The sequence below is a fragment of the Nuphar pumila genome, chromosome 1 (assembly GCF_984573655.1).
Source record: "Nuphar pumila chromosome 1, dmNupPumi1.hap1.1, whole genome shotgun sequence".
Lineage (NCBI taxonomy): Eukaryota > Viridiplantae > Streptophyta > Magnoliopsida > Nymphaeales > Nymphaeaceae > Nuphar > Nuphar pumila.
Window position 1 is genome coordinate 168,496,501 of NC_143249.1, and position 17,427 is coordinate 168,513,927.

A 17,427-nucleotide genomic window follows, 5' to 3' on the forward strand; every position below is an offset into this window, starting at 1 on the left:
CAACAGAGTGAATAAATTACAAGGGGGAGACCCCTATTTATAACAAGAGAGGAGCCACATAGGGGGCTCCCAAAGGAGTCGTTGGGAGCCCCCAACGGTCACATTTGTGACCGTTGGGGGCTCCCCAACGACTCTTTGGTGGAGGCTATGAAGAAAATGGAGTTAAATACCTACATCATCCAATGAGTAATGTTCATGCTGCTGAAGAAAATGAGTTGATAGTTCTTCGTCCTTTGAGTTTCACCCCTCCTGTAGCTGGTGTTGCCTATTCAACCGAAAATCATCTTCATCCGACTGACAGTAAGTGGATTATTGACTCTGGTGCATCCAGACATTTGTGTGGAAATTCACTTGTTTTTTCATATATAAAGGATATTAATGCTCATCGAGGAGTCTCATTAGCCGATGGAAGTTCCTTCTCGGTTGTTGGTCAGGGAAATATTTCTATATCCTCCTCATTACAGTTGCAAAATGTTCTTCATGCTCCAAACTTTCCTCAAAGTTTACTCTCTGTTAGTTGCCTTATAAGAGAACAAAACTGTAAAGTAATATTTGATCTGATGGGTTGTCATTTTCAGGATTTGCTGACGGGGAAGAAGATTGGTGGAGGCTACGAAGAAAATGGAGTTTACTACCTAGATCATCCAATGGGTAATGTTCATGCTGCAGTGGAACACTCATTCAGTCCTGTTCAGTGGCATCGTCGTCTTGGTCATCCTTCATTGTCAAAGCCTCGTTCGGTCTTTCCTCAAATTCCTTCCACCACATCATTTCAGTGTGAAGCATGTCAGTTGGGAAAGCATCATCGAAGTTTGTTCCCTTCGAGTCATAGTCAGTCTAGTAATAAAGTTTTTGAACTTCTTCATGAAGATGTATGGGGTTCTAGTAAGATTCCTACTAGGACTCAGTGTCGTTACTACCTTGTTATTGTTGATGATTTCTCTAAGTTGTCATGGGTGTTTTTAATAAAGGAACGATCTGAAGTTCCAAGTATTATCAAATCCTTAATTCTTGAAATAAAAACTTTGTTTGAATCTATTGTCAAGATTGTTCGCACTTATAATGCTCTCGAGTTTAAATCAAAAGGTCTGTTACAATTTTACCAAGATAATGGCATCCAACCCCAAACTTCATGTGCCTATTCATCTCAACAAAATGGGGTGGCTGAGCGAAAACATCGGCACCTGCTTGATGTTGCCAGGACCATTATGATTCAATCCAATGTTCCTGCGCTATACTGGGGTGATGCGATTATCGCTGCTTGCTATATGATCAACCACATGCCTTCGTCTTCTGTGGGTGATCAAATTCCATTACATATCCTCAAACCCAATACCCCACTTCTCCTTCTCGCCCAAAATATTTGGATGTACTTGTTTGTACACAAACTTGGCCCTGACCGTGATAAATTAGCTCCTCAAGCTACAAAATGCATATTTATAGGTTATCCCAAAAATCAAAAGGGATATCAATGTTATGATCCTATTTCTCGCCGAGAGTATGTCAGTGCAGATGTATCTTTCTTGGAATCCACTCCATATTACTTTAGTACTGGTTCCCCACTGCAGGTTGATCCAGTTGAGTCTTTTCCATTACCTATACCTCCTTTTCCTTTGGAATCCGTGCCCTCATTACCGAACCAAACTTCATCCTCTTCCAGATTTCATAATCCTCCATTGGTATATGTGCGTAGAGCTCCACCTCCGCAAGTGCCTTCATCTTCTTCTTCCCCTGAGGTAAGTTCTACTGACAATAGTGATCTTCATGATGATGATAACAGGCCTATTGCTCTACGAAAGGGGACACGACAATGTACCTTATATCCCATATCTCATTTTGTCTCCGATGCCAGAATTGGAAATCAGATGAAGTCTTTTATTTCAGCCTTATCTGCTGAAACTATTCCTCTGAACTATCAGCAGGCAGAGCTTGATAATCGTTGAAAGTTGACTATGTAAGAAGAAATGGATGCTTTAGTATCTCAGCATACATGGGATCCCGTTGATTCACCAGCAGATGCTGACATTGTTGGATGTAAATGGGTATAAACAATAAAGTACAAATCTGATGGTTCTATTGAAAGGTACAAGGCCAGATTAGTAGCAAAAGGGTATACTCAGACATATGGTATTGATTTCTTTGAAACCTTTTCTCTTGTTGCACGGATGGGTACCATTCGTCTTGTTCTCTCAGTAGCTGTTCAGCATGGTTGGAGCTTGTACCAATTAGATGTGAAAAATGCATTTCTATATGAGGATTTATCTGAGACCGTTTACATACAACAACCTCCAGGATTCGAGGTTGAGGGGGAGTGTCAGAAGGTGTGCAGATTGAGAAAGGTGATTTATGGCTTGAAACAAAGTCCTCGTGCATGGTTTCAAAAGTTGTTTGAAGTGATGTCACGCTTTGGCTTTAATAGGTCAGCAGCAGATCATACACTATTTATAAAGAAAACTAGCTCTGGCATAGTTGTTATGGTGGTATATGTGGATGACATCATTCTTATAGGAGATGATGTGAAAGCTATTGAAGCCACAAAGGCTCATCTTCAAAAACACTTTGTTACAAAAGACCTTGGTTCACTCAGGTATTTTCTGGGTATAGAAGTTGCCAGGAGCCGTGAAGGGATGGTTTTGTCTCAACAGAAGTATGTTCTTGACTTATTAAAGGAAACGGGAATGTTGGGAGCTAAACCAGCAAATATTCCCATGGACCATAAAGTTCAGTTGTTTGAAGAAGGGTCAAAACCGGTTGATAGCAAAAGCTATCGCTCCCTAGTATGGAAGCTACTGTATGTAACTGTGACCAGGCCGGATGTTGCTTTAGCAGTAAGCAAAGTTAGCCAGTTTATGGACAAACCAACTGAAGTACACTGGAATGCAGCTATTATGATTCTCAGATATCTAAAATCTTCTCCTGGAAAGGGGTTATTGTTCAGGAAAGGTGGAACTCTGGAGATAGTGGCATATTCTGATGTTGACTATGCAGGATCTGTAGTGGATAGAAAATCTACCACAGGATTCTGTGTGTTTCTAGGAGACAACTTGATTTCTTGGAGAAGTAAGAAACAAAATGTGGTTTCTAGGTCGAGTGCAGAATCAGAATATCGGGCTATGGCCCAAACAGCTGCTGAATTGATATGGGTTCGTACTGTTCTTCATGATCTTCAGGTGAAGGTTTCCTCTCCCATGACCATGATGTGTGATAACAAAGCTGCAACATATATAGCGAACAATCCTGTATTTCATAAGAGAACAAAGCACATTGAGGTTGATTGTCACTATGTAAGAGATATGGTTCAAGCTGGTCATATCACTACCAAATATCTAAAGTCTGAAGACCAAGTTGCAGATATGTTTACAAAACCTCTTGCTAGACCAAATTTCTCAAAATGTTGTGACAAGCTGAGCATGATTGATATCTATGCTCCAACTTAAGGAGGAGTGTTGAGAATAGGTGGTTTTAAGTTAAGTCTTTTTATATTAAAGGCTATTTGAAATTTTGTTTTCATAATGGGCTTTAGATGTAATTATTCTTTTTAGCCTCTCTCTATTTAACATAGAGAGAAGCCCTAATAACAGTTAACGAGTTTTTTATTGTGCAGCTGACTCTCTCTCTCTCTCTCTCTCTCTCTCTCTCTCTATATATATATATATATATATATATATATATATATATATATATATATACACAGGTGGTTGTGCATCGCATCTTCCTTCTGCATGTTTCAATCTATTTCTTCTTTTAGTATGGATTTGCTCAAAGACACTCCAGTTTCTTTCGCATTCACTTGCACTATATGTTTGGCTAACAATGTGAATGACAAAAACTCTCAAAATTGGAACATCACTTTCAAACCTTGCATATTACATGTCTGAAAAAAACCAAGAAAATGAAAAATCAATAAGACAATAACAAATATACAATCATACAAAACATCATAACTAAATAACAATATGAAATTAAAATTTAAATAAACAAAATAATGGACGCATCATGGCACGATTTTGTACTGCTGCAGGTCTCCCCATATCATACAATGCATTATCATAAGTTTTCATTTCCTTATGAATTTGATCTTAAATAAAATAATCAAGGTTCAACATTTCAACGAAATAAAAAAGTCTCGTGTTAACTTCCCTTTCCATTTTAAACGTAGGGAAGTATCTAAATGCAGGATTTAAATAATATGCTGCAACATGAAGAGGTTGATGAAGTTGCCCAGTCCACCTATGATCAATGATGTTTCATATATGTATAATTTTTTTTCCTTCCAATTATCTATAATGGCCTCTTTTGCCTTATCTATGGCCTCATACAGATAACCCATAGTTGGTTTGTCTTCACTGTCAACCAATCGAAGCACCTTTACCAAAGGTATAATTATTCTCAATAACTCCATGCATAAATCCAAAAATTCACTTCTTAATACAATATCTATAATTTCCTTGGGCTTTCTTTTTTTGTGCATGGGGATATGCATCACTTCCGATAAAAATATTTTGTTTAGTACAACTCTATTATTTACTAGACTTTTCACTGTAAAAAAATTAGTAGCAAATCTAGTAATTGTATTACGAATCAACTCAGCACCACCAGTGTACTTTCTCATTAGGCTCAAAACCCATGGATGATTGTAAACAAATTTAGTAATTTCTTGGTAACATTCAAGTATTTGGTGTACCTCATCCATGTTGTTGATGTCCTCAAGCATGAGGTCTATGCAATGGGCACCACACGGGGTCCAAAAGAATGACCCAAAATTTTATGCTAATTCTTTACTAGTTGCCCTATAATTTGTTGCATTATCGGTAATGAATTGTACAATGTTTTGGGGTTGAACCTCTTCCACAACCTGGTCAAAAACCATCAGCAATACATTTATTGTCTTGAGTGTATCAGAAAAATGAATTGATTTCAAAAACATGTTTCCTTTAGGACAATAGACAAGGAAATTTATCAAGGTCCTTAACTTTTTGTTTGTCCACCCATCTGCCATGATACTACACCCAGTCTCTCAGCATGACTGCCTCCTCTCATCACAATAAGCCTTCACTCCATTCATATTAGTATCTAAAATTTTTCTTCTTAAAGCATGATATCAAGACATCTTGTATCTATGCCCAATACTGGTTATGACATCTGTCATGGCCTAAAAATTAAATAAATTTTTTGCATTGAAAGGCATACAGGCATCATAAAACCATCTCCCAATCGCAACATTCACCTGCTCAACTCAATGCTGAGGAGTTATAGCAATACGAAGGGAGTTCTTCGGGAGGAGGTAGACCTATAGGCTCTATTAAGAGCGTTTTTCCTCCTATGACTGCCCCTGGGGCGCAACCCGACGTTCGCCTACTCGACTCAATGCTGAGTAATAGCAATACGAATGTCGAGTTGCACCCCAGAAGCAGTCATAAAAGGAAACAAACTCCTAATAGAGCCTTTAACTCTACCTTCTCACGAAGAACTCCCTCCTCTTTCTCTTCTTTTTTTGTGTATGTGGCACTACAACTAGCACCAGCTACACCCTTCCCCTTCGCTGCAGAACTTTCTATTTCTGATGCTATGCTAGGGGTTGTAGGATCAGAAGCAGAAAACTCATCTTCGTCCTCTCAGGGCTCCGCATACCTCATTTTTGCCTCACTCATCTCTTTTTCTTGTCTTTTTTCTCTTAAACCAGTAAGTAATTGTTGGCATTGTCATTTCAAGGCATCCAACAATTTCTTTAACGTGCAGGCCGCAACATGGAGATGTGTCCTAGCTAAATGATGCTTCAACAGAGAGATACCACCCGAAATAACAGTATGGCAATAGTTGAACTCAATTTTCAACCGGTTTTCACTCATTATTCGAGCGCTCCATTTCCATGACGAATCATTTGATGTCATCTTCCCCAAAAAAAGCTCAATAAAAAAGAAAGAATCGGGTTTTTTTTTACCTTAACCCACTTTCTTGAGTGAAAATGCACTCTTGATGAAATCGCAAAAGCCCTCTCCCTTGCGCATGGATCGGCCCCTAAATATTTGCCACGAGTCTTAGGGTGTGTGGATACCTCTCTAGTGGCCTCTACACAAATGAAAGAGTCGTCCCTCAAGAGGTCTTTAAAACCCAAAAACGAAAAAATTACTTTTGGCCCTTTTAAGTGTGTCGATCATGTATCGTACGATACATACGATATAGGTATAATACGCACTCGTATCGTGATACGAGTGCATATCATATTATTTTCCTTCATAGTTATGATACGTATTTGCATAAAGTCTATCAGGCAAATTATTCTTTCAAATGAATGAAGCTCAGATGGAAGGTATGGAGATGAAGGTGAAATGGTGGTGCACTGTTGCCTGGTGGCATATTTGGTTGAAAGAAAATGATGGTGCGATTGAGGGTTAGAAATCCCCTACATCAGCTATCCAAACTATCGTGGTATAAAACTCATGAGTCATACTATGAAACTTTGGGAGAGGGTGATTGAGTCTAGGTTGAGGAAGGTTGTCATGATATCGGAGAATCAATTTGGTTTTATGCCTGGTTTAGTAAGCAACGAAGTAGTGATGGGAGTGTAGTGAAGCTTGGTGAGCAAGAAATATCGGTGGATGATTGTTTCAAATATTTGGGATCTATCATTCAAAAGTATGGAGAAATTGATGGAGATGTAAATCATAGGATAAAGGTTGGGTGGATGAAATGGAAAAGTGCAACTGGAGTGTTGTGCGATCGTAGAATGCCATTGCGGTTGAAGGGAAAGTTTTATAGGACGACTATTAGGCCCGCTTTACTATATGGTACGGAATGTTGGGCTGCCAAGAGACATCATATTCAAAAAATGAGTGTAGCTAGATGCGTATGCTGAGATGGATGTGTGGAAATACAATAAAAGATAAGATTCGGAACGAGGAGATATGTAAGAAAGTAGGCATTGCACCCATTGAAAATAAGATAAGAGAGAATCGTTTATGATGGTTTGGACATATTCGGCGAAGGCCTAATGATGCTCCAGTTAGAAGGATGGAGAAATGGGAAAATATATTAGTTAAAAGAGGTCGGGGTAGGCCTAGGAAGACATGGATGGAGGTGATAGGAAAGGATATGAATGCTTTGAACCTCACCGAGGACATGGCATTGGATAGAAATGATTGGAGGAGAAGGATTCATGTGGAAGACCCAGAATGATTTTCTTTTTTGGTTCATATCGCCGACCCCAATTATTTTGGGATGAAGGCGTAGTTGTTGTTGTTGTTGTAGTCCTCTGATGAATAAGGAACTAACTCTACTTATATCCGCTTAGAATTTTTTTTGTCATCTTTGATGTTCTCTTACCCTGTTGGACCCCTCCCCCCCTACTGATTTTTCTTTCAACGAGGCATCACTTAAGAAAATGTATTGTCCAACAACTAGTTTTTTGCCAAAATGACACCTAGGATGGTGTCGGTCAAAGATATGTTGAGCAGTCACAAACAATCAAACCTAAACAAGATCAACCTACCTATATCATGTATCAGTCCACATCAAGTGTTTTCCAGTTCTTAGTAGTGCTATTTGTTAGAGAATGGCATTCCACCATACGTTCACAGGGAGAGAAGCTGAGAGGAGAGAGAGTCGGTTGTGGCTGCACAAAACCCAAATTAGGGTATACGATGTTGCCTTTCATTAACTATATAGAGATACAACAATTAGAGTACAAGAATACCCATTACATAATGTGTGAAAATTACAACACATGCCATTAATGAGCATGTGTTTAATATAAAACGAATTGGGTTTGGATCCTGAGATCCAGACCCAATCGTGACATCTTTTCACCATCCCTCAAGTTGTACATGGTTTTGAACCATGAACAACTTGCCTTTTATCATCCAAAATTTGTCATTGATAAGTCATTTTGTAAACAAGTCAGCAACTTGATCATCAGTCCGAACGTATTCTGGTTCAATTTCCTTCTCTTTGACCTTCTATCTTACAAAATGTTGATCAATTTCAATATGCTTGGCACGACTGTGGTAGATAGGATTCAATGACATGTTGATAGCACTTTGATTGTCACACAAGAGAATGCTTTTAGAAATCGATTCTCCTACTTCTGCCAACAGGTGTCTGATCCATGTTACTTTGGTTGTAGCAGCTGTCATTGATCTATATTCAGCTTCTATGCTCGACCTGGCTATGGCCTTTTATTTTCTACTACTCCAGGAGACAAGATTTAGGCCAATGAAAACACAGTATCCTGAGACTGGTCTACGCTCATCTGGATCTCCTGTCCAATCTGCATCCGTGTAAGTGAGAAGTTCATGCATACGATGGTCATGCATACTCTTTCTATACAGAAGACCATCTCCAATAGTTCCCTTCAAATATCGAAGAATGCGTTTAACAGCTTTCATATGTCCAATATACGGTTCATGCATGAACTGAGATACCTGATTGACAGAGTAGACAATGTCAGGCCGAGTGAAGGTAAGATACTAAAGCATTCCTACTACCCTGCGATATCATGTAGGGTCCTCATACAAATCTCCATCTTGGGAACTGAGTTTCTGATACAGTACACTGGGTGTGCTTAGAGGCTTGCAATCTTCCATACCTGCCATGTTAAGAACATCAACAATATACTTATGCTGAGTAAGTGTCATGCCTTCAGGAGTCCTGTCAACTTCTACTCCAAGAAAGTATCGCAATTTACCAAGATCCTTCATCTTGAATCTATAGTTCAAAGGTTCTTTGACCTGTTCAATATGTTCATTAGAGTTGCATGTAATGATAATGTCATCAACATATATCAACAACAGGGTAACTATATCTCTGCATTTGAATATAAATAGAGAATGGTCAAGAAGAGACCGACTAAAGCCATATTTTTTCTACTTCAAGAGAGAAACTGTCAAACCAAGATCGAGATGCCTGCTTCAGACCATATATGGCTCTCTTTAACTTGCACACGTATTCTTTAGAGTTCCCTTCGGCATACCTAGTGGGTTGCTCCATGTATACTTCCTCCTTCAGAGTTCTATGTAGAAATGCATTTTTCACATCCAGTTGACTGAGAGTCCACTAGTGCTCAACTTCCAATGATAATATGATTCGGATAGTGCCCATTTTCAGGACCGGACTGAAGGTCTCACCATAGTCTTGTCCTGGCTCTTGTGTAAAGCCTTTGGCATCCAGTCTAGCCTTGTATCGCTCGATAGTACCATCCGACTTATACTTTATCTTATACACCCACTTTGACCCAACCACATTTCGATTGTGTAGTTTGGGAACAATATCCCAAGTGTCACATTCATGAAGAGCCTCCATTTCTTCGTTCATGGCTTCAATCCATCGCTTAGAATTTATTGCTTGATAAAATGTCGTGGGTTGGTCTTCCTTGCCCAAAGAGGCTAAGAAGAGTTGAAAATCCATCGTGAAGTTCTCATAACTAACCCACCTATCAATTGGATGTCGAGATCGAGTAGACCTTCTGTGAATAGGTGATTGAATGGAAACAGAAGGAGAATTCTGCTCCTGATTAGAGTTGAGAGGTATCTCCTTCTCATGTCTAGAGTAAACAATGCCTTTATAACTTTCGGACGCCAACAGTGGTTCAGAAATCACATTTTCCTGAGTTCTTTTCGCAGCAGTAGGTACGTTTCCCTCATCTCCTTGATTACATTCAGAAGAACAAGCATCATCTTTACTAGAAAAGAGATCTCAGTTCAACCAAGGATGATAGACTTCAATTTCTGAAGAAGTGTTAGCACTATGGCCAAAATTTGATTCGTTAAACACAACATTTCTAGATATTTTGATGCGCATGCTCACAGGGTCATAGCATTTGTAGCATTTGTAATCATCAGTGTACCCAACAAATCTGCACTTTAAGGCCTTATCCTGAAACTTGTGTTGTATGGAACTGTCAACATGAACATAACATACACACCCGAAAACACGCAAATCATGATAGTTTGGATGCACACCATGCAAAGAGAAATAGGGTGATTTTTTTTCCAAGATGTTTATGAGCAATCGATTTATGACATAGATTGTTGTATGAAAAGCCTCTGTCCAGAAGGTAACTGGAAGATTACTATCATGCATCATGCTCATTGCACTCTCGACAATATGGTGATGCTTCCGTTCAGCAATCTCATTCTGCTGAGGTGTATGAGGGCAAGACACCTCCCTACTTATTCCATTTATCTCGAGGAAACTAATAAAGTCATTTGAAGAGAATTCACCCACACACCCCATCACATTGAAAACAAATGATATTCTCAGAGAATTGATTTTAGACAAAGGAATGAAAATTTTGAAATAACTTGAAGGTTTCAGATTTACTTTTCATAAAGAAGATCCATGTATATCGAGAATAACTGTCAACAAAAATGAGATAATATCTAGTGCCAGACATTGAAGGAACGGGAGCCGGACCCCAAACATCAGAACATATAATTTCAAAAGGTCTTAAAGCTCTTTTATTAATGGAATAAAATGGAAGAACATGACTCTTACACTGAGGACAACTAGAACATTTTCTATTATCGACGCTTAAACTCAGACTTGACTTGGGAATAAGACTACTTGAAACAAGTTTATCAATAAAGCGACTACTACAATGACCCAGACGACCATGCCAAAGATTAAAAACACTATCAGAAGGAACTGAAGATGATGATGTGAGCTTCAAGATGGAGTCAACGGGCTGAACACGAGAGGAAGGATTCTCTTGAAACACGTACATATTCCCTTGACGTTTTCCTTCAGCGAACGTTTCCCTCGTGAGAAGGTCCTTAACACAAACAGAAAAATGAGTAAACTCAACTGAAGCATTAATGTCATCCACAAGCTTAGAGACAAACAATATTTTTCTTGATATTAGGAGCATGAATGACATTTAAAAGAGCAAGAGAAGAGTTGGACATAGGAATTACAGAATTTTCAATGTACGAAATATGGTGGTGAGACCCATCTCCAGTGACTACTATTTCTACCAACATAATGAACAAGATTTAGGAGCTTACCAGCATCACCAGTGACATGAGTGGTTGCACCAGAATCAACATACCAAGTGTCTTGATCATTCGGTTTGATGTTCAATTCAGCCAAGGCAGATAATAACAGTTCTTTGACTTCTCCATTATTCTTTAATGTATTTGTTCCCTTTTTTGTCTCCAATTGCTTTTCTCTATTTTGCGGGTAAAACCAGCAATTTGCCTTTATATGCCCTCTTTTGTTGCAGAGAAAGCAGGTGGGTATTGTTCTTTGCCTTTGCAGATTAGGAGACATATTGGGAGTAGGTAATATTCCACGAGCTCCTTGTTCATTCCTCTCTTGACCTCCCCTTTCTCGATATTCATACCTACCACATCCTCGACCATAGTTAACTCCTGTGGCAAGAACATTGTGTGCTCCAATGGGATTGTGATTACCTTCAGAGAATCCTTTCAAAGTCATCTCATACTGTAAGAGCTTAGCACAACGATCTTCAAAAGTAGGTAAGTCTGGTAAACACAGCAAGAAAGTAACCATCATATGATAATCGGGTCCCAGCCCGCTCAAAATTTATTGCAGTTTTCATTTTGTTTAAATATTCCATGACAGACATGGAGTCCTTTCTCAACATTTGAAACTCTTTCTTTAAAAATAGAATTCTGGCATGAGAAACTTGAGAATACGTCTAAACAAGACGATGCCATAACTGCATAGTCGTGCAGTCATCTGGGATTGCCACAATGACAGGGTGGAAGTGATGTAGGCAACCAAAGCCTGATCTCGCTTCATCCAGGATATATATTCTGGATTTATGACAAAAGTGATGGAAGTGTCACCCTCCCCAGTCTTGCCATCTTGTGAAATGAACTCTGGGGGAACAGAAACAGAGTCATCTAGATGTCCAGAAAGGTCCTGGCTTTTTATGAATGAGATGATTTGTCTTTTCCAGGTGAGAAAATTGGAGTTGTTCAGTTTTTCAGATACAAGTTGGCTTAGAAAGTTGAAAGAAAGACCAGATTGAGAAGCAGAAAAGGAATCCATAGGCAATTGAAGGCGAAAGCAAGACTTTGAAAGAACAACAAATAAAAGTCAGAAATAAAGGTCAGAACCAAGACGCAGTTTCAGAGAACTCGACTGTCTTTTTTTTTTTGCAGATCAACCCAAGACAGAAACCGAGTTTATGCAGCAAACTGATTTGAATAAAGATCAGTCAATGAAAAGGAAAACAGAAACACGTTTGAATGTAACGTGTTTTCTTTTCGAAAAATGCAAAGAGGAATAAAAGAAATGGAAACCCAAAGGAAAAAGGAATCTGATATTTTACTCAGATCTAAAACTTACCTTATTTTTCTTAAAAAAAATCAAGAAATGATATGGACGTGATGTGAAAAGAAAATGGAATCACGTCAAACAGTATGAGATTAGAACAATAAAACAGTGAATACGCAGATTCAGATTTTAAAAGAGAAAGGGTAGATACAGATTTTAGAAACCAAGATGCAGAATTCTGAGATGGGAAAGATATGCAGAGAAGCGAGAGAAAGAAAATACGATTGACAGACGCAGATTCAGATTTTAAAAGAGAAAGGGTAGATGCAGATTTTAGAAACCAAGATGGCTACAGAGGAAAAGAAACAGCCAAGAGAAGAGGTTAAAGCGAGGGAAGAAACAGCCAAGAGAAGAGGAGAATGAGTGATTAATGGGCAAAAAAAAAAATTTTTTTTGGATTGTAAAAGGAGAAGAAATGAGATGAACCGATAGGGAAGTACCTTAGAAGAGAAGAAGAAGCCTTGGCTAGATGCTCATGAGGTGACCGTGATCTTCAAGGGTGGATCTAGAGCTTTGATACCATGTTAGATAATGGTATTCCACCATACGTTCACAGGGAGAGAAGCTGAGAGGAGAGAGAGTAGGTTGTGGATGCACAAAACCCAAATTAGGGTATACGATGTTGCCTTTCATTAACTATATAGAGATACAGCAATTAGGGTACAAGAATACCCATTATATAATGTGTGAAAATTACAACACATGCCATTAATGAGCATGTGTTTAATATAAAACGAATTGGGTTTGGATCCTGAGATCCAGACCCAGTCGTGACATCTTTTCACTATTGCCTGGTGGTAGCAGGAAGCTAATAGATCATGATGTGCATCTGTTCATGTGCAACTATGCAGTCAAATATGGCCCAAACCCAATAAATCCCCATTATGAGGGTAACAACCAAAAGAGTTCTAGTTTAGGGCCAAATAGGCAACTGACAAAGGAGTCGTACTGGTTGAACATCCTACATGACTGCAAGGTAGAAGAGTACATAAAATATTTTATCCCAGTAATCCATGTAAACAATATTTGTATCAATCATCTCTTGAACAATGGATGCAAAGTTACAGATGTATTTTACCACTAAAAGTTGGACATGTTAGAAAAAGCTTTTAACATGCCAGAATATTCTAACAAAGCAAATCTAATAAATGAAGTGCAACATGGAACTAAATCAAAAGATAATGGGTATGCTTCCATTAACCATAAAAGTGGGATCAAGCCCCATATTCCCAATACATATAGCAAATGAGTAAAGTCCACAATTTGTATCATGAACATGCTATAAGGAAAATAGAAAGGCCATATACACAACTGTCATTTGTTGTTCTTTGTTACACTTGATTGCAATGAAATATTTCATTCAACCTTATAAACAGGTCTTTCATCTTACCTGGAGTAGTTTTTGATGTTCATTATTAAATTCTTGTTCACCATAAGGAAGTAGTTGACGCAACAGCCACCCAGTATGCCACAATATCTCAGCAGAAATGTTTGACCTATTAAAAAGATGCACTAATGCATCGAGCACCTAACGATAAAGAAAATTTGTCAAACTAAAGCCTTTAAAGTGATTATATAAGCTTCCAGCTCAAAATGCATGCATAAATTTCCCAGTATGCTATAATCATGCTTGTGGTATGTTAAAATTGCCATGACAAAGATGCTTGCATCTTATAGCTATAAGCGTTCAGGATATCAGTCATGAAATTGACAATGAGATCAATTAAAGAACTTAGAAACTGAGGATGTAATGGACCTGACACAACCAAGAGAGATGAATGTCTTCAAATGTATTTAGGAGTTCTTTGGTACAACTATTTATTCAAGACTAACATGGATTTCAACAACAGGAAGAAACATATGATGAAGAAGCTACATCAAACAGATGCTTCACCTTGTGTGTATCTTGTTGCAAGACACAACACCCTATGCAATGTGAGTGTAGGTGCAGGTGTGTTGGGTACAACACAGCAATTTCAAAAAACATGGGTGCAAGGGTTGCAGATTATATATATATATATATATATATATATATATATATATATATATATATATATATATATATATATATATATATATATATATATATATATCTGTGTGTGTGTAGAGAGAGAGAGAGAGTAATGTGGTTTTGAACCATGATACCTAGTGATGGTATGCACTACTGTTTGCATTGATCTAGCTAAAGTGTTGGATCTAACCATACAGATGTCTTTAACATGATTTATTTACCATGTTAGTAGGTTTGACAATCTCAAACACATTAAAAAACTCAATTTTTTCAATATATTGAAAAAATCAATGGGTCCCAATTCATAAAGATGAGTGAGGATCATTCAAAAATGGCCCAAAACATCATGTTAGAGTCAACTTTAACACATAACAAAAGTAAATAAGATCCTGCTAAACATGATCCAGAGGTTAAATTTTGCCTTTAGAGATCAGATCTATGCAAATCAAGAGTAGAGCACCATAAGTTATGGCAGTTACTTAAAAAAAAGACAGCAAGAGGCCTAATCAGAACAAGGTTTTAGGATCCAGAATTGGTAGGTTGTATGTCTGATCAATTGGACCCAGAAATGAGACTAATTCTGGGTCCAAACAAATCTACCCTGAACTGGTCTCAATTACGGGTCCAACCTAATCAGACCCAGAACTGGTTTAAGTTCTCAGTCAAATCTAATCAAATGCAAAACATATGTCAGATGGATGCCAGATGGATATGGATGCTGAAACAGGACAGGACACGACGCAGATATACTTGGTAGGACATGGAAATTCTAAAAAATTAGGACATAGGAACATGGAGTACACACACGGATGTGTGTGTGTGTAAAACCTAAAGCAAACTCTTGATATCATTATAATTAAAAACATCAAATATTAAAACTAGTATGAAATTAAAATGTAATGTAATTGATGACCTATGTCACATAGGTGCGGGTGCGGCGATGCGGCACTTTAAAAAAACTTGGGTGCGGGAGGGGGGGGGGGGGGGCGGGAGGGTATATATATATATATATATATATATATATATATATATATATATATAATTTTTAACAATTTTAAGTTAACACTATGTGTATGTGTGTGCAATTATGTATTTATATATATAATATATATAAAAATGGACTTGATTAGGGTTAACTAAATCTATTTTTGGATAGAAATGGACCTCAGTGTGGTTGACTTCACCTAACACAAAGGAAGCTGTGTCCAAGTGTTGCACCGTCCTGGGTGCGGGTGCGACGCAGGTGCGGTGCCCTGTTAGAAGAGTCTGTGTGACATAGTTGATGACAAGTTTTAAAAGAACAAAAACAACACAATTGAATATAAAGTTAGTAATCAAGAACATAAAAGGAAATAGAAGAGTTAATAACACAATGTTAACTGTGTCCGACACTGGTTTTACTGTGTCCAGGAAGTGTCCAATTGTTGTGTTGTGTCAACATGGGATACATATGCTAAGTGAAGTGTCCAATTGTTGTGTTGTCCTATTAAAAATCTTTTTCTTTTAGGACTTGGGTCTGATCACAACCAATGTCTGAGCAATATATGTATCCACACCACTGCACCCATATTTTTAAAATTCTTGTGTTGCACCTGCACCTGCACCTGCACCTGCACCCATGTGACATATGTCAACACCAGTCACGCCACCGTGCCTTGAAAATACAGTCAAACCTGTGTGGATATGGTCAACATCACGGCCCCTTTTTTTGTTACAATCATGATACTTTATCTTGTAGCTACTTGTGTTTCTTTCTTTCTGCGATTTATTATTGCTTACATGCATTTTAGTTTTCTAACTTAGATTTATTATTTAATTAACAGCCAATAATTATTGTTCAAGAATCTATATTCAAGATGATATTTCTTGCTTTATTGCATGAGATCAAGAATTTATGTATATAATCACACACACACACACACACACACACACACACACACACACACACACACACACACACACGAGTATGTAAAGATGTATGGACGTGCCCCTTGTCCTAGTTATACAAAACTTGTGTCATACAACGTTCATGTATCGCGACATAGTGAAGCAGATATTCCAAATCATGCTACCAAATATATTAGTTATAATAATTTCAATTCTCAATGAAAAAGAATACCTATAGGACATGCTTCATACTAGGGGATACAATGTTAAAAACCCGAAAAAAAAATCGTTTTGGATCACGAGCCCCCGCCTTGTGTTTTTATTTAAACCCCCCGCAGGGGGTTTTCTTTTACAAAAAGAATGCAAAACCCCTGCGTCTCTCCCCGACAAACCCCCTTCGCCCTCGCTCCTCTTCTCTCTCCCTATTCTTTTTCCGATCACCCTGCCAGAGCCGACAACCTCCAGTCGGCCGCCCTCCCCTCTCTCCCCCTCTCTGTGCTTTCCCTCTCTCACCAAGTTTCGCTCTCTCCCTCTCGATCCTCGTGTCTCTCGCTCTCTTCTTAGGAGTCGAAGACCCCTTCGTCGAGAGCCTCACCGGGAGTAGCCCCCCTCAGGTATGTCTCCTGCCTCCCCTGTTTCTTGCTCCTCTGACTCCTCGGTTCGCAGGGAGGGGCGTCGCGTCTCTCTCTCTCTCTCTCTCTCTCTCTCTCTCTCTCTCTCTCTCTCTCTCTCTCTCTCTCTCTCTCTCTCTCTCTCTCTCTCTCTCAGGTTTAGCCGGCAGGAGGGGCACCCTCCTGTCGTCGCCTGTGTCCGGCCAACTGGCACGGGGCGGCACCCCTTTCTTGTTTCTATCGGAGGGCAGAGCCGCCGCCCCAGACTTCTTTTGTTTTTCGGCCATCAGGCAGGGAGCGACACCCCCCGACCGCTTCTTTTTCCCCTACTGACATGGTAGGGCAGCTGAAGCCACATCCCACCCCCTCCTGCCCCCGTCTTCTATCCGAGCCCTTCAGCTGTAGCAGGTTGCTGTAGCTAAGGGGGGGAGGGGCTTACCGAGTTGGGCTTGGTCTAAACTGAGCCCAGCCCGGTTCTCAACATTTGAGGACCGAGCCTAGGCTCGGTCCTATCCCGAGGAAGGGCTGGGCTCGGCCTTGTTAAAATATGTAATCTCATATAATATCTCATATGTAATCTCATAGACATGTAATGTTTTATCTCCTTTCTAGTTAGGA

General features: G+C 39.0%; 1 protein-coding gene across 4 annotated transcripts in view; it reads right to left on the minus strand.

Annotated features, from left to right (window-relative positions):
* Positions 1 to 17,427, minus strand: part of LOC149851230 (protein TRANSPARENT TESTA 9-like) — a 153,505-nt gene that overhangs the window by 30,764 nt on the left and 105,314 nt on the right. For all 4 annotated transcript variants that reach the window (XM_089999380.1, XM_089999387.1, XM_089999395.1 and 1 more), the window contains one exon: positions 13,691 to 13,828. In XM_089999380.1, coding sequence (XP_089855506.1) covers positions 13,691 to 13,828 — 138 coding nt within the window. The remainder of the gene's footprint in view (positions 1 to 13,690; positions 13,829 to 17,427) is intronic.